This window comes from Sturnira hondurensis, unplaced genomic scaffold (genome assembly GCF_014824575.4).
Source record: "Sturnira hondurensis isolate 20B ecotype Veracruz unplaced genomic scaffold, ASM1482457v3 Scaffold0018525, whole genome shotgun sequence".
NCBI classification, from domain to species: Eukaryota; Metazoa; Chordata; class Mammalia; order Chiroptera; family Phyllostomidae; genus Sturnira; species Sturnira hondurensis.
This window is the reverse complement of record NW_028091156.1, coordinates 3,169,276-3,194,381: the sequence shown is the minus strand read 5'-3', so window position 1 is coordinate 3,194,381 and position 25,106 is coordinate 3,169,276. Positions and strand designations below refer to the sequence as shown.

Below are 25,106 nucleotides of genomic sequence, written 5' to 3'. Positions count from 1 at the left end.
CTTTTTAAGGGAAAACCCAAGTGTTGTATTGATACATCAAGGAGAACGGCAAGTAGCAGATCTGATACAACAGAAGAGGAGATTCCACGAAAATAGAGAATAAAAGCAACCATCAATTAAGTAGCCCTAGCAAGGTGGCTCAGTTGATTGGAGCATCGTTCTGTAGACCAAAAGGTTGTGGGCTCAGTTCCCAGTCAGGGCACGTACCTGGGTTGTGGTTTTGCTCCCTGGTGGGTATGCACATGTTTCTCACATGGGTGCTCCTCTCTTTGCCTTCCTCTCTCTCTGAAATCAATTTAAAAAATGTAAATGTGTGTGTGTGTGTGTGTATCCATCTTCAGGTGAAGACTAAAATACACTTCTTTTTTGAAAGTCTTTTCCCATGGACATCTAAGATCAAACACCAGTCTGTACCACTCCGACAGATTAAGCCAAATTCGACCCTGTGTATTTATTTTCCTCTCACTTACAAATTCCCACCTGCTGGAACCTACAGCCGGCAAACTGGCATCACAGAAGATGTTTTTCTTTCTCTAAGACTTTAAGCCCTGTGATCTCTTTGAAGAGCCATGCAATTTCTGAAATGACTACTCACTGCCCGCTTTGCCCAAGACCTTCCACTGACTGGCTGTTTTCTGTGCGATAACCATGCCTGTATGTAAACAGACTCCCTACTAACACCGTGAAGGGAACCGATCTCTCTCCCTCTCCAAGTTACCACCGCAGGCTCTACGGGAGTCGAGTCTGCAGCCTGGGTCAGACAGATGAATTCCTTGAAAATGTAACTCACCTAAATGACACAAGGTAAAACGAAACATCTCAACAGCTTTATGTTTATTAAATTAAGTTTGTTTGTTATTAAAAAACCTTCCCACAAAAACGTCAGGCCCAGGTGGTCTCACACATCAATCCCGTAAACGTAATCATGGGAAAGAGGCCACTTAGAACTGGGTTAGTAAAAAGTCAGCTCTGGGAGCATTTGAGATCTTGCTCCCTGGCCTGTATCTTCAGTTTGACTCAAACTCATAAAAATTCTCCAAAAAAAGGAAAAAGATCAGCTTGAGTATCAACAGGAAGAATGGCCGAGAGTCAAATTATGCAGGTCGTGAATGCCAGACTGGGAAGAACTAGGAAATGAGCTCGGCCGGAAGTCATTTCCTCTTCCCTTTCGAAGGCTTGGCAAACAGGGCCGGGGCGATCTGCTCCCTGGCCAGGCCCCTGACAGAGAACAGCCGTGCCGCCCGCTCCTGGAGGGTCCCCCCACACTTCAGCCCCAGGGCCGCCAGCGCGCCCTTGAGCTTCTCCAGACCCAGCACCTCCATTTCTGCAGCAGAGGAGAAGGCCAGCAAATCTAGAGATTCCTGATCAACAGCCTGAGAAGGGGAAAAAAGAAAAAAGAAAAAGAAATATTTCAAACAGGCTTCTTTTTTCTTTCTCTGAATAAGGCTTTAACTGCCAACTACATTCTATTTCTCAAGGAATTTTCTGCTATTCTGCCTTCTCTCGCTATTGCATTTCAATAATGATCTAAATGCTTTTCCACATACATCCTCGAGACGCATAATAACCCTTCATTTCCCATCTGTATATTTAGAAACGAGCATTTGGAAGAGTAACACAAGTCACAGGATTCCTGAATGGTCTTAACAGCACACATATGGTTACATGACATTCTTTTCTGACTTTCCCAATAACAATTAAACCCAGAAAACACACCTGACCTGCCCCCACACTCTGACCACAGGAGAGAGCAGCTCCCAGTAAAGCTTCCCTCTAACGAGGATCCCAGGCCTGTGAGTCCATCGTCCCACACCCCTGACAGCTTCTACTCTGTGTAATCAGACTGGGTGTCCGAGTCCCCACGTACAGAACACAGCGAGTCCAGACGCTGCTCAGCAGACCTGCGACTGCTCTACCCACTGAGACCCTCTACGGACTGTGAGGCAGAACTAACACTGCCAATGACGGGAGGTCTGCGACGGGTGCACACAGGCACATCCAAGGGTTTTCACAGAGCAGTAACTCTCTCACAATAACTTATTTTGTTTAGACATTAGAGAGAGCTAGGAAAAGGCTTTTTAATCTTTCTATTTAATTTTTTTAAAGGCACTTTCTTATATTTCTGAAGAGAACCTTGCTTGGTTTCACTATTTGTGGCCAAATCCTAAAATACCACTTAAGTGTCTTTGGAGAATCACTCCTGGTTGTTCTGAACACAAGAGCTACTGCTTCAAGGTCAACAACAAAACGCTCGGTGGTTAAAGGCTCCAGGACTGAAAGTCAAATCAGGTTTTACATCATTTTTTTAATTCGTTTTTCCAAGACTTTGGTCAGGACAGAGCTCCTAATATATACAAGTAACGTAAAAGTTACGTGTTGTAACTCCGGGGAGGGTGTGGCGGCCGACTGGCGGCCCTTAACGCAGAGAATCCCACCGCCCTCCCGAGAAGAGGCAACCTGCATCTTTGCTTCTTCACTGGGGGTAAGGGAGGCGCTGCTTAAACAGACAACAGGCTTCATGTTTATTAAAGGAAACCAAGTTATTCGAGTTTTATCTGCTGTAAAAAGCAGATTATTAAGTCAAAGAGTAAACATTCCAGTAAAGATTTTTTCTGGAAGTCAGTTCATGGAAGACGGCAAATAACCAACTATTAGAGGGAGAATACATACAATGAAAATAAACGTTTAAAAGGCTAAATGGGGGATGTAAAGGTTTAATGATAAATTAAAAATGAGCCCTGGCTGGCGTAGCTCAGTGGATTGAGCACAGGCCTTCGAACCAGAGGATAGCGGTTCGATTCCCAGTCAGGGCACATGCCTGGGTTGCAGGCCGGTTCCCTGCAGGCCAACTCCCAGCAGGGGATGCATGAAAGGCAACCATACATTGATGTTTCTCTCCCTCTCTCCTTCCCCTCCAAAGATAAATAAATAAAATCTTAAAAAAAAAAGAAAAAGAAAACTGATGAGCAAAAAAATTTTTTAAAAAAATGAGCTGCTCCTCTTCTATAGCGAAAATCTTCACATCCAGCTGACAAGCATGTTCAAATACCACCACAGGAGAAACACTGAGCAACTAGTCTTATGATATGAAAATGAGTACATTCCACCAGGTCTAAAGCACCACGTACCTCAATATGCCTCACCATTGTACATATTACTAAGAAAGAATAATACAATTGTGCTCTAATGTGACACAACCAAATTCAGAGATTAAAAAGTAAAAAATACACCTCAGAATTAATGAAATGACACCACCTAGTGGCAAAAATATATAAACTCAAGCTAAAAAAAACACACAAAGGATTTTGAGGGGCAAGGCAAGCTTAGCCACCCCCACCTGCACCTCCCTTCCGACTACTGCACAGGCTTTGCACTAAGCAGCTGATGGGGAAAAGCGCATTTCCACTTCCGTGACTTACTGTGGAGGTTAAACTGATTTCGCGTTAGACAACAGTCCCCCAAAATGACTTACTGTGCTTCCTGACTGGCTTTCCTCCAGTTTGGCAAGGGGCACGTCTCCCCTCTCTTCTCCGGGTGCTGCCTGGGCAGCTCGTCCCCCCTGGGCTGTTTCTTTTGTCCCTCTCTCTTCCTTCAGCCCAGTCCCAGCTGCTTCCTCCTCCACGCCCGCGGGTCCTCTACTCTCCGCCTCCGTTTCCTCCTGGGTTTTCCCTGTCTGTGCCTGCACCTTCCTCTCCGCACGCTGCTCCTCGGCAGTCACCTCTCCTGGCCGAGCGCATGAGCCTTCTGCAATCCCATCCCGCCGGTCAGCCACACGGCTCTGCGGTTTTGCTGGTGAGCTACAGTCTGCACTGAATACTCCTGCCTTCTGAGAACTACTGGGAAACTTGGTGGCCGTCGCAGCGTCGCCACTGCCATTTTTTGGAACAGGAAAGCTCGTTCCTGAAGTTCCGGGTGCTTCTTCACTGTCATCATCTGAGCTTTCGGAGCCAGACCCCTCCGCTGCCTCCAGTCCGTCCGTGCCCAACCTGCCAGACACAACAGCACGGGTCAGTCCTACTCACAGCTTCTACTTCAAAAGAGGCTGCAGACTGTTCAGGGATCAGACTCTGACTGCACACAAATATCAGCCAGCTTGAGACAGAGAGTAGGTAGGTTTCAGAAAAAGATATTCCAGAAGCATAAACAGAAGGGAAAAAGTTCAACAACACTGGAACCAACCACTCCAAGGATCCGAGAGGATCTCCTTTTTAAAGTTGTGACTCTCGTAAAATGAAATGGATTTTATTTAAAGCTTCTTTCCCTATACTGCATGGGGTTCAAGGGTTAGATATCATCCAACTGGACATGGATAAACAACTGTGGTACAGCCCCACTGTACAGTAATACTTGGCAACAAAAGGAATGAATGACTGATACATATAACCCCACCGATGGAGCCCAAAAGCATTCTGGTAAGTGAAAGAAGCCAGACACAGAAGGCTACCTGGCATTTCGGAACAGACAGAACCACAAGAACAAACACTGCACCCGTGATCAGTGGTTGCCAGGGGAGGGGGCAAGGGAGGGAATTAACTGCAAAGGGGCACTTGGAAAATTTTTAGGGTGATCTCTGGTTAATAATGACCTTCCTATCCCCACAGGGGAGGCCTACAAGAAAGCAAGATCCATTTGGAGTTATCCAGAACGTGGCCCTAGGGAGCTGAGCTGGTAACCAGAGGACCAGCGGGAGGGGCCGGAGAGCTACCAGAAGAATGGATAAGAACAGGTACTGATGTGCTTCTGACCCACAGTGCCAAGGTGGTGTGGGCAGGTCTGGCAAAGTGGCCGCAGACCTCAGTTATGACTGAGAAAACCCCAGAAAAAGCAGAACCACTTGGAAGGTACAGCCCCGGTATCTCCGTCGGGGATTTTTGAAAGTTAACTCTTTTGACACCAAATAGTAACTCAAGTATAAAGCAATTTTTGTGACAGTTCGCTGTCCTTTAGACTCTTAACGGCACTCACAGCAGAAACCATTACTGGTGTGTACAGGGTGGCGGTCGCCAACCTCTGAAGGCTGAAGCACCCAGGAAATTTGAGCGCCCATCAAACATCACTTAGAGACTGTTTGTGCCAGAGAGGCACGGAGGAAACACATCCTGCGAGTCCTCAAAGAGCCACTGGAATGAAAAAGGAACACACTTACCAAAAGCACTTCCTTTTCCCTGCACTGGCCCCTCTGTCTGTTTGTGATTTGTTGGGCCGTTTCCGAGTCTCACCGAGTTCTGCTGACACCACCTTGCTGGAGGCAGCCTGCATACCTAACCAGAAATTTTAATAAGTTGCATTAAAGAAGTTGTTAAAGAAGTCTAATTAAAGAAATTATAACTGCCCTGGCTGGTATAGCTCAGTGGATTGAGTGCAGGCCTGTGAACCAGATGGTCAAGGTTCGATTCCCAGTCAGGGCACATGCCTGGGTTGCAGGCCAGTTCCCAGCGAGGGACACATGAGAGGCAACCATACATTAATCTCTCTCTCCCTCTCTTCTTCCCTTCCCCTCTAAAGATTAATGAATAAAATATTTTTTAAAAATTATACGTAATCCGGATTGCAAAACAGCTGCAATCTAAAGCTCTAAATTTACATTTCTGAAGATATCAAAATTTAATACAGCTAAAATGAGATGAATCTCAAATTTACAGATTTAAAATAAGAAGCACTCCGGCTCTGCCACCAGAATGGTAGGCACCAGCATCCAGTCTGTGAACTTCAAGGCCGCCGGTTCGAACCCAGCCTTCCCCAGGGCAGTGCTTCGTCTCCCCGTGCTCATTACTTGCTCCCTTGTGGTGCCGTAACCTTTGTGAGGGAAAAGAGTCCTCCTCATTCAATTGACCCAGCATAATGCTCCGGACTCAAATGAAAGTTCATGACAACCACTGTCATTTAAAACCATTTAAAATACTTACCTAAAACTGGAAGCACGTATGTTGAGGTCCAGGCACCTCCTAGAGACGTAACCTACCCCCATAGAGCACATCCAGTGTTCTGACTGGGGCCCATGAAACTCAGGCGGCAAGTATACTAAACGCTGTGTGGGTCTGTTGTCTTTTCCCCCTAGGCTGCGAGACGTACTGTGCTCAACAGTGCGGGGAGAGGTTTTCTACAGCTCTCAGCAGATTCTCGGAGGCCAGGGATGCAAACAAAGCTGAAGAACTGCTCTCTGGGTGCAGTGGAACAGTCTGGAACGGCCGGCTTCGGGGTGCCAGCTAGCCACAGCAAGGAATCCCGTCCTCACCTTTGAGGACGGAGTCCTCCAGACGCTCAGCCATCTCGTGGCACTGCTGCAGGTAGCTGGGGCTGGCGAAGCAGTGCCTGGGCTCTGCGAGCTTCCGCTGCAGCCGTTCTAGGCGCTTCTGCTCCTTTTCGGCTTCTCGCTCGGCTTGTTGTTTTACCCATTCAGCCATTCTGGGGATGGGAAAGACATGTAACCGAGTGGATATTTGTATCTATATAAACGCTCCCCCAACAAACTAACACACTCTTTCTTTCTTTCTTTCTTTTAAAACATTTTATATTTATTTTTAGAGAGGGAGAAAGGAAAGGAGAAAGAGTTAGAGAGACATCAATGTGTGGTTGCCCCTCACATGTGGGGGAGTTGCCCCCTGCAACCCAGGCATGTGCCCTGACTGGGAATCGAACTGGTGACCCTTTGGTTCACAGCCCGCGCTCAATCCACTGAGCTATAGCAGCCGGGGCTAACACACTCTTTTTTTAAACAAAGATTTTATTTATTTATAGAGAGAGGGGAAGGGAGAAAAAGAGGGAGAGAAACATGGATGTGTGAGAGATACACTGATCAGCTGCCTCTCACATGCCCCCAAATGGGGGCCTGCAACCCAGGCATGTGCCCAGATGGTGAATTGAACCAACGAGCCTTTGGTTCGCAGGCTGGCACTCAATCCACTGAGGCACACCAGCCAAGATCGCACTCTTGCTTATACTGTGATATTCCCTCAGAAACTGTGCCACACTTATACTAACATACTAGAATGGACTTAACTAAGACCCAAAAGTAATTATATTATGGAAAAAGTAGTATCTGATAACAATACATTAGAGCACAAATATTTCAAGTTTACATTTCTGATATGCACGGCATGTATATAATCACCACTGACAGAAGTTTGTTTTTCTCTTTAAAGAAAAAAAAAAGCAAACAAATGGCATCTTACGCTTTCTCATGATTGACATCTCGTAGTCTCCTTCCACTGAGATCCCGGCAAGCTTCTCGATTGGTTGTCTTCTCAATCTGAGCACCGAGCGCTCTGAGCATAGACCCAAAACCTGAGCAAATATATTTGGAGAAGGCAGGTTTGAAAGTGCTCGAGGATGGCCAAATGCCGAACTTGTGAAAACAGTAATCTATCACAAGGTTAGAGGTGATCTCTGGCTTTCGTCTTTTTAAGATTTTATTCATTTATTTTTAGAGAGAGGGGAAGGAGAGAAAAAGAGGGAGATAGACATTTACTGGTTGCCTCTCGCACACCTCCCCCAACTGGGGGACATCACCTGCAAACCAGGCATGTGTCCCGCCCAGGAATTGAACTGGCAACCTTGTGGTCCATGAGAGGATGCCCAACCCACTGAGCCATACCAGTCAGAGATCTCTCTCTTTTCTTTTCTTTTTTAAATGAAGGAAATGAACATCAAGACTGGACCCCAGGGCGCAAGGGTTCCAACCTGATTCCACCTCATGCCTCTCGTGCTCCCTCTTGTATTTCTGAACTATTTTACCTGCACCACTTAGTTATTTTAGAGGGCTCTACGTAGGGCCAGAAAACACCAGACTCCCAAGTTAAGAGGATTATAAAGCATATGGTGAGACTTTATAGTGAGTTTAAAAGGAAGGCAATTTTAAGCTGTCACTGCCCGATATGACAAACTTCATTCTCACTGACATAGTTGCAAACAGCAAGATGATGATGATCTAAGATATCAGTTCTCTGAAAACCGACCTAGTCACTGTAGATTTTGAGAAAGCTTAGGGATTGCACTTTGGTACATCAGGAGAAATACTAAAACGGCTCATGATCAGTTTTTGCTAGTCTAGTTTCTTCTCTTTCCATAAGATGTGTTAATGTAACCAAGACCTTAACCTACCCCAATAGATAAACACAGCTGTATTACATAGTGACTTTGGACCTCCCTTGGAAATACAATGAGACCAAATGTTGATGAAAGTAGATTTCATTGTTTTTACACACTTTCCTTGGCAGATTGGACAGAATGATGATGACCATCTCTCTTCATCTAATCTTCCCCAAAGCTTTAGCACCTAGGATACCTCAGAGCTATCCAGCTGGAGAAGGTGGGCACAGTATCACATATATCTTCCTCAAAAAGAACGAAAGAGAAGATCTTCAAAACCAGGTAAGAAAATAAAGGATTCGGTAAGGGCACACCGGAAGGCTGGCATGCTACAGAGACCCAGGAGTTTTTTAATTTAATACATCTGGCTAAAGACTGCAGGGGTGTCACAGCTGGGCAAGCAGCTGCGTCCACGACCCACCTCCTTTTCCGCCGCGAAGCCTGGGCTCCAGGCTGTACACAGCCCCATGCTGCACTGCGTCACCGGCGTCGATCAGCGCGCCGTTGCACTTCACAAAGAAGCATTCTGTGGGGACATCCTGGAGACAAACGGGATTTTTTAAATGCTGTTAATGTAGTACAAGTTCCTACATGACAAGTTCCTTGCAGAAAGGGTCCTAGCTTATTTCCCTTGTATTACTCCAAGGACAGGCAGGTAGTGTGTGTTCAATGAATATTTGTCTAATTGAAAATGAAAACTACTGCCCTGGCTGGTGTAGCTCAGTGGATTGAGCGCGGGCCTGCAAACCACACAATCACAATCGTGGTTCGGTTCCCAGTCAGGGCACATGCCTGGGTTGCAGGCCAGTTCCCAGCAGGGGAAGCATGAGAGGCAACCACACATTGATGTTTCTCTCCTACTCTTTCTCCTTCCCTTCCCCTCTCTCTAAAAAATAAATAAATAATTGTTTTAAAAATTTTTAGGGAACACTTTTTTAAAAGATTTTATTTATTTATCTTTAGAGAGGAAGGGAAGGAGAGAAGGAGAGAAACTTCAATGTACAGTTGCCTCTCGTGAGTCCCCTGCTGAGAACTGGCCTGCAACCCAGGCATGTGCCCTGACTGGGAATCGAACCGCGATCGTGTGGTTCTCAGGCCCATGCTCAATCCACTGAGCTACACCAGCCAGGGCCAATAAATAAAAAATTTTTTAAATGCTTAAAAAAAAAGAAAATGAAAACTACTAAAAGAAAATAAGTCATTTCGCATGACGTATTCTGGGTGCAATTTTTTCTGATACGTAATCATGATATATACCAGCACTTTTTGTCTTTTGGATGAAAATAGAAACTGCTTCTTTCTTCTTCTCTAATAGCAGGTCAGAGTCACAGCAGAAGACTATAAAGGGCACAGACCCAGTAACGCTGGAGGTCCTAAGCACATTTCCTGACTTTTCCAAAAAGGCAATTCAAGAGTAGCCCCCAAGGTTAAAAGTGAAAATATACATCCTGAAAAGTGTAAGTAGAAGGACAAAAGGGGGGAACGGAGCTAAGGTACGGTTTTTAATACACCGATACAGGCTTTAACAGTTTCAGGACAAGATCTGTCTCTTCCCCTAGCATCCACCCGAGTCACAGCCAACCACTGTAGAAGCCTGACTGCCCCCAAACCCACTCTGTGTATTTTAAAAATCCTCAGATCAAGGGATGAAAAGAAACTGTAAAAACGCTAAGTCTTTTTGAACAAGTTTCTGATGCTCTAAAATTAAGACAGTAGAGGAGAATTCTCCAAAGTTACATGGGACCTAGGAGGTATATGATTAAATTTACAGTGTCAAGAACGAAGAGATCGCAACATCAATAGAAGGACACATACACTACTGGTCTCTTCCTGAGGTGGAAACTATGAACATTCTGAACCATATCACACAATTATTTCAATGGGAACCATTCATTCATTCAACAAATATTAAGTGCTTACTATCTGCCAGGTACTTTTCAAGTGTTAAGATCCTACAGTGAATAATATAGTGAACACAGATCCTGACTCATGGAGCTCACATTCTAATGGGGCAAGACAGGTAGGTAATGAACAAATGACATGAGGGCTGTCCAGAAGGCATCCTGCCACCTACTATGAAAAACAAGAGACATTTATTGACCATACAAGATACAAGAAACATTGTACACAGAACACTGATGCCTCAGGCCCCTTCAAGGTAGGCACCTTGGGCCCTTACACAGCTCTCCCAATCGCCATCAGCTGCCATGTCATATTTTCCTGACTCTCACTGATGGTCTGAAATCTCTTCCCTTTCAAAGGTGATTTTAGTTTTGGGATAAGCCAGAAGTCATAGGGCACCAAACCTGGGCTGTAGAGGGGCTGAGTCACCTGAGTGATTCACTATTTCACCAAAAAACTGTTTAAGCGGATTAAGTCAACTGATTTAAACTGACTGCAGTTTTCCCAGGCAAACGGGGAGAGCAGGAGACAGGAGCAAGGAAGCTCAGGTTATATGCACTGATACGATTAATATGAAGGACTACTCCTGTCTGCCAAATACTAGCTACTTTAAAGGGCTGCTGTAAAGATTAAATAAGACATGTAACACATCTCATATTTGTTCAATGTGTGTAACTTAAAAGCTACTTTAGTTTTTACTCTTTTATATTCCCCATGGCTATGATATTTCCAAAATTCTAAATAACTTCAGAAGACATTAGGAAGGAAGGAAGGCAGGAAGATCATGGTTCATTTCCAAACAGAACTGCCTACTGAACAAGACAATTGAGCAACAAAATTGCACTTTCTACTTAAGATTCTTTTTAATTAACAACCTAATAGAAAAGAACAAAGAAAAATTAGCATCAATGTAACCATTTGTATGCTATAAAGCACAAAGTGTTAGGTGTGTCTCAGAGACGCCAAATGTGCCTAGGGCCACCAGAGACAAACCTGTAGTCTATCAAAGTCAAGTTTACAGACTCATTTCGAGGAGGGTGCCTGCACAGTGGGAGGAATCAGGAAGTGTCTCAACAACAACAAAAACAGAGATATTAAAAGACCAGGGGAAGGGTGGAGTTAGGTGAAATTTAAATGAAAGTGTTTTTTTTTTAATTTTTAAAAATATTTTTTAAATTTATTTTTAGAGAGAGGGGAAGGGAAGGAGAAAGAGGGAAAGAAACATCAATGTGTGGTAGCCTCTCATGTGTCCCCTACTGGGGACCTGGCCTGCAATCCAGGTATGTGCCCTGACTGGAAATCGAACTAGTGACCCTTTGCTTCACAGGCCTGTGCTCAATTCACTGAACTACACCAGCCAGGGCTAAATGAAAGTGTTTTTGAAGAACTCAAAATGAGGCAGAGCTATAGAAAAAGGGGAAACACCACACCTAGGCCGTTAAGCAGACCCAGGCTCTGGTTTCCTCAGAAACCACAAAGATAAATGTGGAATGTTGTGTCAAAAACCCCTTATCTGAAGCCCCTGCACCTGGGTTGGAACTCAAGTGTGCTGCCCTTTATCAAAGTGACAGAGTCTCAGGCAAGGGTGGGATGCTTCATACTTTAGCAATACAATTTCAAACAATGAAGTTTCTTATAGTCTGTGATTTTGGAGATCAAGGTCACCCAGTGAATAAGGCAGACTTTCAAGGGAGTCATTACGATATTTCACCGCTACCCCCATGTCCTTGGGAGAAATTGTTTCCCACTAACCTTGCAGCTGGCTTTATCTGAGTCTGTTATCCCAGCCAGATAAACAGCAGGGAGCTACCACTATCTTTACCATGTGTCAGAATAGTTTTGTTTTAAAAAGCTAGGGTGTGAACCTGGTCTATTTTTATTTGTTCTAGTATCTAATCAAGCACCCTTTTACATGTTTCCTGTTCATTTTTGTTATGGTCATGTTTCTTAAGTGCCTGGCTGAATTCATTCATTTATATTTCTTTTTTTTAAATAAAAAATTATTTCCCCCCATAGTCCTAATAATTAAGATTCCTCTTTTTTTTGGTCTCACCTTTGACCAATTGTCACTAAGTCTGAAAATTGTACTTACGAGATAAGAATTACTTTCAGAGATATTAAAATCCTATTATCTTGGAAAAGATTTCCCCATTTAGAGGGTCAAAAACAGTTCTGACAGTTTTCAGACTGGCTTGCAGTGTGGAAAAAAAAATTACAGGGGAAGCTGAAAAACCACATTATTTGCAAACACGCACTACTTCTACATGGAACCAGCCCAAGCACAGATCTGGTTGGGACTGCAGTGGTAACATGGATTAAGCTTATAAATATGAAGCAGAGAAAACAGCCTAAGGAAGAAAAGACAAGGTACGGTTATAAAGAAACAATACGTGATCAAGTGCCAACATTAAACTCAGATTCAGAGAGACTGCCCGATTCTTTAGATAACTGAACGGGTTTAATACCTTAGTTGGTAAAAGTTTGCTTGCTTGACAATTAAGGAAACTACACATGTAACTTTGAAAGTCTATAACAGGTTTTGAAAAATATGCATTGACAAATGAGACCACCAAACGTCTAGATGACCGGCCCTAAGAACCCGTGCTCTCAACAGGTCACGTGTGTTTGGCCGTCCCAACCAGTGAGCGACCAGATGAATCCACTCCCCTCGTCAACCATCCTTTCGCCTGGGTTTGGATATGACATACTTCTCTAGGCTAAATGGAATGTTTGATCAGTGGACATAACTATAAAATGAATGTAACTAAATGTAAGGAAATGAGCCTTAAAAGTCATCTGGTCCAGCTGCCTCATTTACGGTTGGAAAAAAACAGAATACCAAAGTGTCTTCTGTTTCGCCAGACTGAGGGCTGGACGAAACGCCGAGGGGTCTGGGAGTGGCGTTTCCCCCTTTCTGTGAGATGACAAAACAACCACCACCCAAAACAAAAGCAAAAGAAGGCCTCGGCATGAGTTTGAAGCACCTTACAACTGAGGAGCCCTCAGCCTGAAAAACCGAAAACCTCCAAGAACAGTCCCTCTCCACGCCCAATTCTGTCCCCTTCTTTCCCCTTCCTTCCCGGAACCGCGAATCTCACCGGATCTTGGAAATGGTGGTGTATAAAATCTCGGACGGAGCAGGGGGCCAAGGAAGTCCTCACTGCCCGGCACCCGAAGCCGGGACCGCAAACCCACACCAGAGCCACCGCCTCCGCCATTTGCCCGAGTCCCGGAAACTGCGATTCCTGGTGCCTAAGCGCCAACACTGGCCCACCCGGCGCCTATTGATGGCGTCATCGCTCCGCCCCCTGCCTCCCGCTCGCTCCGCCCCTCCCCTGAGGTGGACCACGTGATCAGCGCCGCGGGGGCGAGCTGGCAGCGGGAGGGAAACCGGAAGAGCCTGGAGAAGGCCGATAAGACCGCGGAGCACCAGGGCGAGGCGTTGCTAGGGGAAGTTGCTAGGGCGGGGCTCCAGGGACCCTCTATAAAAGCCTGGCGCTGGGTTAGGTTTCCAGCTCTCTGGCTGTCAGCGATAAGGCCGTAACTAAGCACCGCCCCCCCGTGCCGCAAGCTTTGGCCCTTTTCCTTACATCTGTGCAGTTATTTTTGGGTCGCGGGGAATCGTGGCCTGAGAAGGCACAGCTCCCTGGGGGCGTGCGGGGAGAGGCTGCAGGCCCGGAAACGGTTTGGGGGGGGCTGCTTCCTCAGCCCTTGGGGACCTCCCCCGACCAGAGGGGCGAGGGAACGATCTCAAGAGGTCTCTAAAGAACAGCCCCCAGGTGGTTTTTTTCCCCTCCCTGTTTACCACGCGTCCTCTTCCTTTGGAGAAACTGCCAACCTCTCGTTTTCTGCCAGACACGCTCAGTTTATTCTTATTTCCGCCTGTTCGCGCTCTGCGTTATCTCCACTTCAGCTCTGTTTTCAAAATATTTCACTGCAAGTGGGCCCTTGTGAAAGGCAGTGGCAGGAGTGACGCTCACAGGAATGCTGCTCCACAAAACCCTGCCATAACTTTTATTCGGCACCATGGAAACACACTCGTGCAGATTGGCATCGCCTAACTTTAAGGCTCTGGGAATCTGGAGCCCCTTAATATTTAATACGCTGAGGTTATGGTGTTTCTAAAATCCTGAAGAATTTAAAAACCACTAGTGTGAAGAGAGGAGGGTTATTAGGAGAGAGCTGCGTCTGCTAACCATAAATGTATTGGCCTGTAGAAACGAATTCTCTGCTAAGATACTTACTTGGCAGAATGAGACTCGGTGCCAAAGGTAAAGCAACCAAAAATTCAGAAATCATTTAATGGTGGCGGTATGCACAGAATAGAATTCAGAGGCCTGTGGAATTAGAGAGTCTAACTGTTGTCTTTATTTCACTTACGCAGGGGGCAACATGGGAGAGAAAGCGCTTCATTGTTTGCTACCAACACGGTATCTAGTCCTTCCAAAACCTGAAATCTGAATGAAGCCGCTCACTTTTTATCTCTTTGGTGCCTTTAAATGCCTACTTTAAAAAAAACCTCCCAAATATTGAATAGGCATTTGTCATTTAAAATACGAAATAACTATGGTTATTAACTTTCAAAGACACAAATTTCCCGAGGAATCTATGTAATCTGTTGCTAATCCTTCACAACAAGCACATAGCACCATGCTGTACACAAACCAGACATTAAATAAATATTAGATACTTCATAAATTACTAAGGTCTAATTATTTCTGTTATGCATCTGAAAAAATTTATTTTGCACCAGTGTAACACCTTGTGTCCTAAGGATGCAGAATTCAACTTGTCTTGGTCATTATTAAATTCGTGTAAATAGTGCAGAAAGTGAGGTACTGAAAATGAGGGTTATGGAACCCTCATTTTCAAGAACACTGTGCACATCAGTGGAAAAAAATCTAGAAAGACAGCTGATTATCTGGGTGGCTGAGAGTTTGTGGTGGTGTCCAGTAGACAGATGGTGTTATGTGGCCAGGCTGGTCCGTGGTTATGGAAAAATCGAGACAACTGCTGCCACCTTCCCCACCGCATAGTGTTAGGTAGGGAAGGGCAGGAAGTCACATACGTGTAGGAGTGTGACAACTAAGTGGGGAGTGGGTGGGGGCCAGTTCCTGTACTATCAAAATAGGGTAGCTATGCTCCCAGGTTTATTTCCGATAAACCACACTGGCTTTGTTCTTGCCCATTTTCTCCAAGAGATAGAGGCTAGCTGTCCATTTGCTTTTTGAGAACTGGTTCAGCTGCCACAAGGACGCTGGGAGAGGCAATGTGGAGTAATTGTTCACCACCAGGAAATGACAGCACCGGGGTTTGTGTGGCAAGCCATGACAGGGACTCCATTGAGCCTAGATGTCACACTGGTCTGCAAGGACAGGAAGCAGAGCTCTGCACGCTGGCAATTTCCATAGATGACAGCAAAGCTTCTAAACTAGTGAATGCAGAGTACAACCATGTGTAACGAGCAAGCTGCACTGCTGTGTTTTCAGCCACGTTCAAGCTCAGAGATGAAAAGAGGTGGTTAATGGCATCTTTATGGCAAAAGACAACAGTGCAGGCTGGCTTCTCCAGTGGCACCAACACCAAATTGCTATAAATGCCAAATTGACAGGTGTCACCATACAGATGGCTCCAGCCCCCCAAAACGACGGGGCCAGCACCCAGGAGGAAAGAACATCATCTGGGTAGGAGCTGTGTAGTCCATACTGGGTAGTGGATGGTGTGGGAGGCGGAGCCTAAAGCCAGGACCTGAGATGTTTGGCAGCCAGAGAAGGCACAGCTCCACCCCCTTCCTTTATTGGGCAATAGAAAATANCAAATTGACAGGTGTCACCATACAGATGGCTCCAGCCCCCCAAAACGACGGGGCCAGCACCCAGGAGGAAAGAACATCATCTGGGTAGGAGCTGTGTAGTCCACACTGGGTAGTGGATGGTGTGGGAGGCGGAGCCTAAAGCCAGGACCTGAGATGTTTGGCAGCCAGAGAAGGCACAGCTCCACCCCCTTCCTTTATTGGGCAATAGAAAATAAGACCGGTCAAGGATGAGGTGGAGTTGAGATATAGAAGAGGCTTGTGTTTGGCACTGATGCTAGGAAGAAACCTGGAAGGCAGGAAGAGAAGTCTAGAGTACAGGTCCAGAACAGAGGTAAAAAAGCTGGTCAATGCCGAATGAGCCCACTTCTTTGTCATATCAGCGAGAAGAGAGGATCTCCATTCAGCTTGGACTTAAATCAAGAAACTCTACCACCTCCAATTGCCCCATATCTTACCTTGTTTGAGTTATCACGACAACACTAGTTTCCCGAGGCTGATTGGTTGCCATCACTCTTCCATCACCACCAGAGAAGGTCACTGCATTGGGACTTGTTCATTCCCGCCGCGCTGATCACTGTACTAGAAGCAAAACTGGCATAGCACCTGTCTTCCAGAAATTTAGGACCTCAGCGCTGGAATTTTCTCAACATTGAAATTTGGTTCTCTCTGGTCAATAGAAATCCATAATTCTTTTTTTTTAGAATTTTTAAATTTATTTATCTTTAGAGGGGAAGGGAAGGAGAGGAGAGAAATATCAACGTATGCTTGCCTCTCATGCATCCCCTGCTGGGAACTGGCCTGCAACCCAGGCATGTGCCCTGACTAGGAATCGAACTGCGATCATCTGGTTCACAGGCCCATGCTCAATCCACTGAGCTACACCAGCCAGGGCCATAATTCTTTATAAATTGTGTATAGCCAAGCCTTCCAAAAGGGAATTTTCCTGTGGGAGAAGTGACAGGTCTTTGGGGTTATTTTTTTTTTCTGTAATTACCGGACATTAGAATCTGCCCACTGTGCTTACTAGTCAGGGTTCCCAGAGAAATGGAACCAGTAGGATATGTCCATGGTGGGGCGACAGTAGGTTTACAGTTGTGAGTCGATGCAACACGGTTTATTCTTGTGTTATTACTTACTAATTATTGTGTTCTTTTAAAATATTTTGTTGTTCAAGTACAGTTGTCTCCATTTTCATTTTCTATATGAACAACTGTAAACCTAATTTTGCCCCGCCCTGTACTTTTTCATTCTATGCAGGCCTTCAACTGATTGGATGAGGCCCACCCACACTAGGGAGGGCCATCTGCTTTATTTAGTCTACCAGTTCAAATGCCAATCTCATCCAGACACACTCTTACAGGAACACCCAGAATAATGTTTAATCAAATATCTAGGCACCTCCTCGCCCAGTCAAGTTGACACACAATACTAACCCTCACACCCACTAACTGGGGTTATCTTTGTTAAGGAAATAACCTTCACTATTTCGTTTACTTTCACATTGACAACCAAAGAGGAACTGTTATTCGGTGAGTGGAGAGAGATTGGATAAAAGTCAGCGTTGCTTACTCCCCAGAAGTTCACTGTGTGGACCCAGGAAGCTCACTGCGCTGCTCTACGCACCTGTGGCTGGGGGCTAAGGTGCTGTACGTAGCACAGCTGCCAGAATTCAGCTTTTCGCCTCCAGGCGTGGTCAAAGTTCACAGCTGTAAAATTCCTTAAGATTCTTTTTTGAATGAACGTTGTATGCCTTATCAATGAAAACATCAGGAGTCATCAGGCAAGTGAATTCGGATTCTGTTTTGAACAAATTAACTAACTTTATTTTAACAAACTCAGCTGCCTGGCTAACTCACCTACCTGGAACATATTTTTGAAAAATACAAAGAAGCCCAAAAGTTCCTACCCAGCTAACGTTTGTGCATTGTTTACCTATAGAACCCTAGGATCTCCTTGGTTTTTTTTGTTTTTTGTTTTTTAGATTTTATTTCTTTATCTTTAGAGGGGAAGGGGAGGAGAGAGGGAGAGAAATATCAATGTATGGTTGCCTCTCGTGAGTCCCCTGCTGGGAACTGGCCTGCAACCCAGGCATGTGCCCTGACTGGGAATTGAACCGCAATCGTCTGAGTCGCAGGCCCGCGCTCAATCCACTGAGCTACACCAGCCAGGGCAAGGATCTCCTTGTTTTAAAAAGGATTCTAACAAGGCTGGTGGTCTGCTTAAGAGCCTATAGAGAACTGGAAAGTTAGTAAGAAATGAATTATTGAATTCTAGGAAGTGGAGAGACAAGAAGAATGGAGGGCAAACAGGGGCTGCAGAGGTCTGGTGTGGAGACAGGAATGAGAAGTAATGGTTGCAGCCGGAGTGATGGTACAAAAACATAATACAAAGCAAACACGGCCATTGGGGGAGATTTTCTCTCGGGTCAAACACACCACAGAGGCCCGAGAGCACAGCAGAGTGAGAGCATCGGTGAAAATCCCCAGACTCCTGAATCCTGAAGGTGAGGCTCCCTCGGGCTCAGCACACTCTAGTTGAGGTATCAAGGCAGTATGACCCACACGCTAGAAAACTGTCCCCTGTCCCCTTTGTTAAGGGCAGGATTCTGAACATTCACGAATATGGAGGGTGAAACAGTTCTGAAAAGTCAGCTGTGCAGAACAACACATTTCCAGAAAGTTCCAGGGAGCCAGTCAGCCTCAGTTGTCTAGACTCTCCACAGAGAACCTTTGCATTTTAGTGTATTTCACACAGAGGATAAGACCAACCGCTCTGTGTACTAAGAAACAGTTTCCTCCTTGCAGCTGTAATAGGACATTGATTTCAACATACGACTCCTCCTTTCGTTACCCAGAGTCTTGAAAAACAGACAATCTTTGCCACTGTGGATAAGAAGACAAGGATGGAAAGGACACAAAAATTCTCTCACTTCCCACAAGTTAGCAGAGGGCTTTTCTTTGAATATTTACTAAAAGTTTACAATCCACACGTAAGGGCTACATAAGGGATTCAGAAAGGACACGAATGCATATTCATCCTGTCATCACTGTCGAAATCCTCTGGACATTGATAGGAGTGACGCAGATTTGGTGCTGTTATTAGGTGACGCCAGAAATTCATGGACAGTCTCAGAATGATATCACCATTAAATCACATCAGTGCTCCCCAAAGTGTGTTTCGGGAAATACTAGGTCACCCCAATGCACTGTTATAAAATAAGTCATTTTCAAATACATTTGGGGGCACCCCCATACATATGCCCTGAGCCAAGACTCACAAAGTCCATTAGCATGATGAAAGCCCTGAGAAACAAGAAACGCTGTTATCATTGTAAAATCCAGTTTTCCGTAAACTTATTTGACTATGGAGCTTCTTTTTGAGTCATACCTGTTAGCAAGCATGCCCTGGGATTAGTATTCAAAAAAGGCTGATATTAGCCCTGGCTGGTGTAGCCCAGTGGATTGAGCGCGGGCCTGTGAACCACACGATCGCAGTTCGATTCCCAGTCAGGGCACATGCCTGGGTTGCAGGCCAGTTCCCAGCGGGGGACTCACAAGAGGCAACCATATATTGATATTTCTCTCCTTCCCCTCCCCTCTAAAGATAAATAAATAAAATCTTTTTTAAAAAAAGGCTGATGTTGAAAAGTCTGAGGTTAATTACAAGATTTCCAAACAAAAAGCCCAGAGGATACAGCCTGCCATTCTTGAGGGCATATTCTGGAGCTCAATTCACTTTAAGTCCCAAAAACAAACACACTTTTTTCCCTCCACTTGACCTTACATATTTTTCTTGTTAGGACCAACGCTGGTGAGCTGAGTCTTTCTTCCTTCCGCCTCTTGGAGGGTGAGGCAATGGCCCAACGCGAGGACATTCCCTGTCTTCTTCATGCCGTGTGCAGAGTCAGGAAACACAAGGGGATTCGCTGTGTCAAGAGGAGCCCCTGTATCATCACAGCTAATGCTGGAGACTGAGAGGCCTGCTCTCTGCGTGGGTCGTTCAATTCGATCGAACGTCTCTTTATTTCTCACTTCCTGAGTGCCGGCAACGCGAGATGAGACAAAGGAGACTGGGCAGAGATGCCAAGCTTCCAAAAGGTAAGGGCCTATTCTCTATCTAGATGCTCTAGAACCATGATAAATAAGAATCATTCTTAAAGCACAGCAGCCCGATAAATGCTGTAATAGCCATTATAACAGACAGACACACATCACACCCTCAGGCAAAGAGGGCAGAGAAAGAGACTGAGCGAGAGAGGAGACAGGGCAAGACTTTGGGTTTTGCGTGGATACACATTGGATAGGCCGATTGGGTCAGCGCGTGCACACATCGTAGAAAGGAGCAGATGAGGAGAGCACAGGGTTCAGGTGATGGCAAGAAGCCTGAGCTACTACAACAGCACGTGTCGCCAGGGGAGGGGGTGGAAACCATAGAAGACAATGGCTGAAGAGTTAGAGAGGGCTCTTAACTCCAGGCTGAGAGTCGAAACCTCCCTCAATCGCTGTAGCTTGTGGACAAACAAGAGACATGATCAGATCTGTATTTTAGAGAAATGACCCTGGGGAGCAATTAGAAGTGTAAACAACAACAGCCACCCACTCTTGAGGAGCTATCCCTACATTGCTAGTATGGAAACAGGCTCAGAAAGGTTAAGTGGCTTGCCCTAGGCCACACAGCGATTAGGTGTCAGATCCAGGATCACAGCACAGTGGTGGACTGTCAGGTCCTGCAATGAGGCTACTGCCAAGGTCAGAGGGAAGGAAGGCGGGCAAGCGGTGGCCACAGAGAATAGGTGGGAGACCCAGAGGAAGCAGAATGGGGAGACGGCTCCCTGTCTCCTCAAAGTGACTAGTGTCCTTACAGAGACGTCACATAGTCCAAGAGAGAGACCATGAGGAAGACACAAGAAGACATTGGTGAATCACGAGTGTCTTCCTTTTGCCAGAAACCCTCATGGTCGCTGCTGAGCCATGAGCGGCACTCAGGGACTCATTTCTGCTGTGTCTTTCTCTTCGAGGTACTTCTTGTCGTATTCCTTCTCTCTGCCTTTCCCAGTGGGTATCTGGGCCCCATGTGCAGCCTGTCAGTGTCTGTTATGAATTCATAATGATACTCTATTATTATCTGCATGAATCTGGAAAATGCTCGTGTGCGTGCGTCATCGATCTGTGTAAACAGAAACCCCAATGAGAGGGGCTGGATACTGTTGTGATATTCATGAAATGCAGACATTAGGCCTGCACCTGTGCATTCCTTTGTGTGATTATTATAATGTTGAATATATACCTTGTTTCTGCAACAAAATTAATATTGATTGACCATGAAATAGGAGGATCTACGTTATAATTTTGATACTGCCTAAGAGTTCCTTTGGGGTAAGAGTGACTTCCTGGAAACACCATTATCTTTTCCTCGAAATTTCAACACTCCCAAAGATATAAGACAGAAAGATGAGATTTCTCCATCAGGTATTCTTAACTATTCCATCCCTACTGGCTTCTTTCTCAAAACCTTGATGCCTAGTTCTGTTTGACACATCTGAAACCTAAAAATCGTCCTCAATCCTGGGCCTGCCAGACACTCCCATTCTTAGTCCCCTTCCTTCAAGACGTCCCTTCAGGGGTGTTCTCTGTGCTTGTCCTACCCCTTGGGTCGGCCAGCCTCTTTCTCAGCTCTCTGCCATCTGGATGTCCCCCATGCATCTCAAGGCCAATTACCTTTCCCCGAAGCTTGTTCTCTCTTTTGTATTCCCTAACTCAGTGACTACCATCTATCCACCCAAGCTTAATCTGTAAAATTGAGAGTCCTCACAGATTCCCATGCTTTGTGATCCATCAAATCTGGTCAGTGTCCAATGCTTCACACCTCTCTCCCAGCCCTTCTGTCCCTAATGCTCATGTGTTTCAGCCATCCTGGTCTCAGGACCGCAGTGAGCTCCGGTCATGGCTGCCATTGTTGACCTCTCCACCCATACTCCACACTGCTGACGGATGACCTCCCCGAAACCAAGTTTAAGCCAAGTTTAACAATGTCATCTCTTACCCCCAATTCCCCAACAGCACAGAGCAGCCTCTAGGGGAAGTTCAAAGGCCCCCAACTGGCCCCTGGGGGGTGGGTTCATGGATGCTTGTTACATGATTAAAAATAACTACCTAAATAAAAGGCATGCTTGAATAACAAGGACATTTTAAATCCACTTCCAAGGTTAAAAAGTGAAATAAAATGAAAGCTATAGAAAGGGGCTTTGAGAAAGCATATCGAGCTCTAAGTGTTCCAAGGCCAATGGTTTTGCTCCTGCGCTTTCAGTGTAATTGAAAAGGCTGCTCAGATAAAGAGAAACACGAGCAAGAGTGTGGTGATGGGGGTGGGGGGGCCGGGAGGTGGAAGGGGATGTGGGGGGATAAGAAGACATGGGGAAAATTCCATTTCATTTAAATACATAAGTGAATTAATTGAAAGCTACACAGAAGCTGCTTGACAACAATATTGTAAAGGCAAGCAGACCAATGCGATTTTTAAAAAACCATACTGCTGTTTATGCCCAGATTCTTTTATTTAATATGCACAGATTACAGTTTGGGGGAAAGTAATAAAGGACTTTCTGTTCAGCCTCCTTTCTCCGCCCCTTCCTCCTCCAGGCAGCCCCGGATCCACCTTCAGCCACCCTGCCGTGGGGCAGCCCCACATTTGACATCAGGCCCCCCTCGATCAGGGCAGTCCCACCCCCTCGCCCCAGTGAGCACTGGAGGGAGGGACACCTGATGCAGACTGGCTGATTGGAGTGAGGTTGGACTCCTGCCTGCCGGCTGAAGGAGAAGTGTGCTCTCCCCGCAGACCTGACCTTGGATGCACGTAACCCAGCCTGTTGCTCCTGGGCATGGAGAACAGAGATGACACCTCAGAGACCGGGGCCCCCATCCAACCATTCCTGAAGCCCAAGTTTCCTCAGATTGTTCAATTTCACGAGCAAGAAAGCCCTCTCACTGCAGAAGCCAACTGCACCGGTTTGAAGTCCTTGTGATGGGAAAACATCCTCACCCAGTACACCCACCCCAGGGGGCTACCCACTGGGCGCTGTGGAGGGCTCAGAAACCCAGAGGAACGATGACTCACCCGAGCTCCTCTGTGTATTGTGAAACCTGGTGGGGGCGAGGGGGAGGGGATGTAATGACTACCATAAAAATATGAAAACACAGTGCCCTGTGGCTGGGGAACAGGCTGGAAGGTGCTCTAGGGAGGAAGTGGCATTTAAGGTGAACCCTGGAGAAAGGGGTGGGGGAGGCACGGGCAATGTCTGCGTCTGTGGGGGCTGGGCAAGGAGGGTCCCACAGAGCAGAAGGCAGAACCAGAGGCAGCCGTCGGAAGGGGCAGGATGGGTCTGGGCACCGGAGTCTTCTTCAGTGCTTACTACACACCGGGCACTTCTTCTTTGGCCTCACAAGGTAAACACCACTATTCCTGATTTTTCTTTCTCCCCGTGGAAACCTGGGGCTCAAAGAGGTTAGGTGATTTTCTCTGGTTCCAACGCCTAGTGCATCCTGAAGCCTGGCAGTCTGCATGGCCACGCCTGACCATTGGACTGCACGGCCTTCCCAGTGTCTCAGCCAGCAGCCGACCAGTCTCCACACACAGTCAGTGCTGAGGGACTTCACTAGGTCCGGGGGAGGGGGGGGGCGACACGGACACCAGACAGGGTTCCACAGTCTGAGTCGCGGCTCCTTCCTCAAGAAACCCCAGCTGAATTTGTAGAAGGCAGAAAGATAAATGGGAAAATGTCACTCGTGGGTAATAAAGAAATGCATGCTCTGTGAAGAGTCTTTATCCTAGGCCTTTCCCCTGCCTTACCATGACATGCTGCTAACAGCAGGAAGGCCACTGAGGATGTTTGTCCTGGCTTTGCCCGGGGTGGGGGCCAGGGGCGGGGGCAGAAGCTCCGCCCCTCTGACCATGCGTGACCCAGGTGTTTCCTGGGCTGGCGGCCTGCCCCGAGCGAGGGCCAGGCGGGATCCTGGAGCGCACTGCCAGATTTCTTTTCGGTCAGGCCGCAGCCAGGCCTTCATCTCCCTGACCTCAGCTGGCCAGGGTTGCTTGGAACTGCACGGGAAGCTCCTTGCCTGGGGGCCTCCAGGGCCTGGGACTGGCAGGAAGACCTCTCTCTGAGCAGAATCTGGATGGCACCATGAGATAAAGGACAGGTAAAAAGAGAAAGTCCAAATTTAAAAAAAAATTTTTTTAAACCCTGACTGGTGTGGCTCAGTGGATTGAGCGCAGGCCTACGAACCAGATTGGTTTGATTCTCAGGGCACATGCTTGGGTTGCAGGCCAGTTCCCAGCAAGGGACACATGAGAGGCAACCACACATTGATATTTCTCTCCCTCTCTCCTTTCCTTCCCCTCTAGAGATAAATAATTTTTTTAAAGATTTTATTTATTTATTTATTTATTTATTTATTTACCGTTAGAGGGGAAGGAGAGAGGGAGAGAAACATCAATGTATGGTTGCCTTCTGTGCATCCCCTGCTGGGAGCTGGCCTGCAGGGAACTGGCCTGCAACCCAGGCATGTGCCCTGACTGGGAATCGAACCACGATTCTCTGGTTCGCAGGCCTGTGCTCAATTCACTGAGCTACGCCAGCCAGGGCAATAATTTTTTTTTTTAACTAAAGAAACAAGAGAAAGTCCTGCTACTGCATCCTCCTCCTCCTCTTGTTCTCTTGTTAAGAGAACAAGTTCAGGTCATTTCTGATGTTCACATGAAAAAATTGAGTTGCAAAGGGACAGAAATGGCTATTTACATAAACACTAAGCACGCTCAAGGTAACCTGCCCCCCATCTTCATCCCTCTGGAAACATATGTTTTTCTTAGAGACCAGTGGTGCTCAAACTGGAGCACCACCCAAAGGAGTCGTTAAAATGTTGCAGGGCCCCAGCCCCAAAGTTTCTGGTTTGGGAGGTCTGGGATGAGGCCTGGGGATTTGCCTTTCGAACAAGTTCCAGGCAAACTTCTAACAAGTCTGGCTTCCAGATAGTCAGGGACCACACTTAGTGAAGACGCTTCAGGCTGTGGTGCTATGACAGGCTGTGACACCAGGCGTGGCACTTTGTCAGCTGTGACAAAGCATTTGATCCCTTTACCTTGGAGCATTCTAAGCGAAGGCACTAAAAGCCCACCATTCAGCTGTATGATCTCCAAAGTCTCTCCCAGGATCTGACTCTCTGATGAGGATCCAGTCTGTAGTTTACTGAGGGCTTGTGTTCCAAAGGGTATGAGCCGGTTGGGATACCTCCCGAATCATTTTCCT

At 46.4% G+C, this 25,106-nt stretch overlaps 1 protein-coding gene across 1 annotated transcript; it reads right to left on the bottom strand.

The window, feature by feature from the left end:
- Nucleotides 1–816: 816 nt before the first annotated feature.
- Nucleotides 817–13,268, bottom strand: SDE2 (spliceosome associated SDE2). The gene is made up of 7 exons (XM_037069428.1): nucleotides 13,089–13,268; nucleotides 8,510–8,627; nucleotides 7,173–7,284; nucleotides 6,236–6,405; nucleotides 5,147–5,261; nucleotides 3,473–3,986; nucleotides 817–1,373 (listed from the first exon to the last, which is right to left on the bottom strand). Exons 1-7 carry the CDS (start codon nucleotides 13,206–13,208, stop codon nucleotides 1,152–1,154), a joined length of 1,371 nt encoding a protein of 456 aa, XP_036925323.1. The 5' UTR covers nucleotides 13,209–13,268; the 3' UTR covers nucleotides 817–1,151.
- Between the last annotated feature and the right edge of the window lie 11,838 nt (nucleotides 13,269–25,106).

Bases quoted from the DNA above. Each gene is read 5' to 3' on its own strand.
- SDE2 (XM_037069428.1), bottom strand. From the start codon at position 13,208: ATGGCGGAGGCGGTGGCTCTGGTGTGGGTTTGCGGTCCCGGCTTCGGG. The intron at 6,406-7,172 runs GTAAGATGCCAT...TCCCATCCCCAG, and splicing joins GATGTCAATCATGAGAAAGC to AATGGCTGAATGGGTAAAAC. The intron at 3,987-5,146 runs GTAAGTGTGTTC...TGTGTCTGGCAG, and splicing joins GGGAAAAGGAAGTGCTTTTG to GTTGGGCACGGACGGACTGG.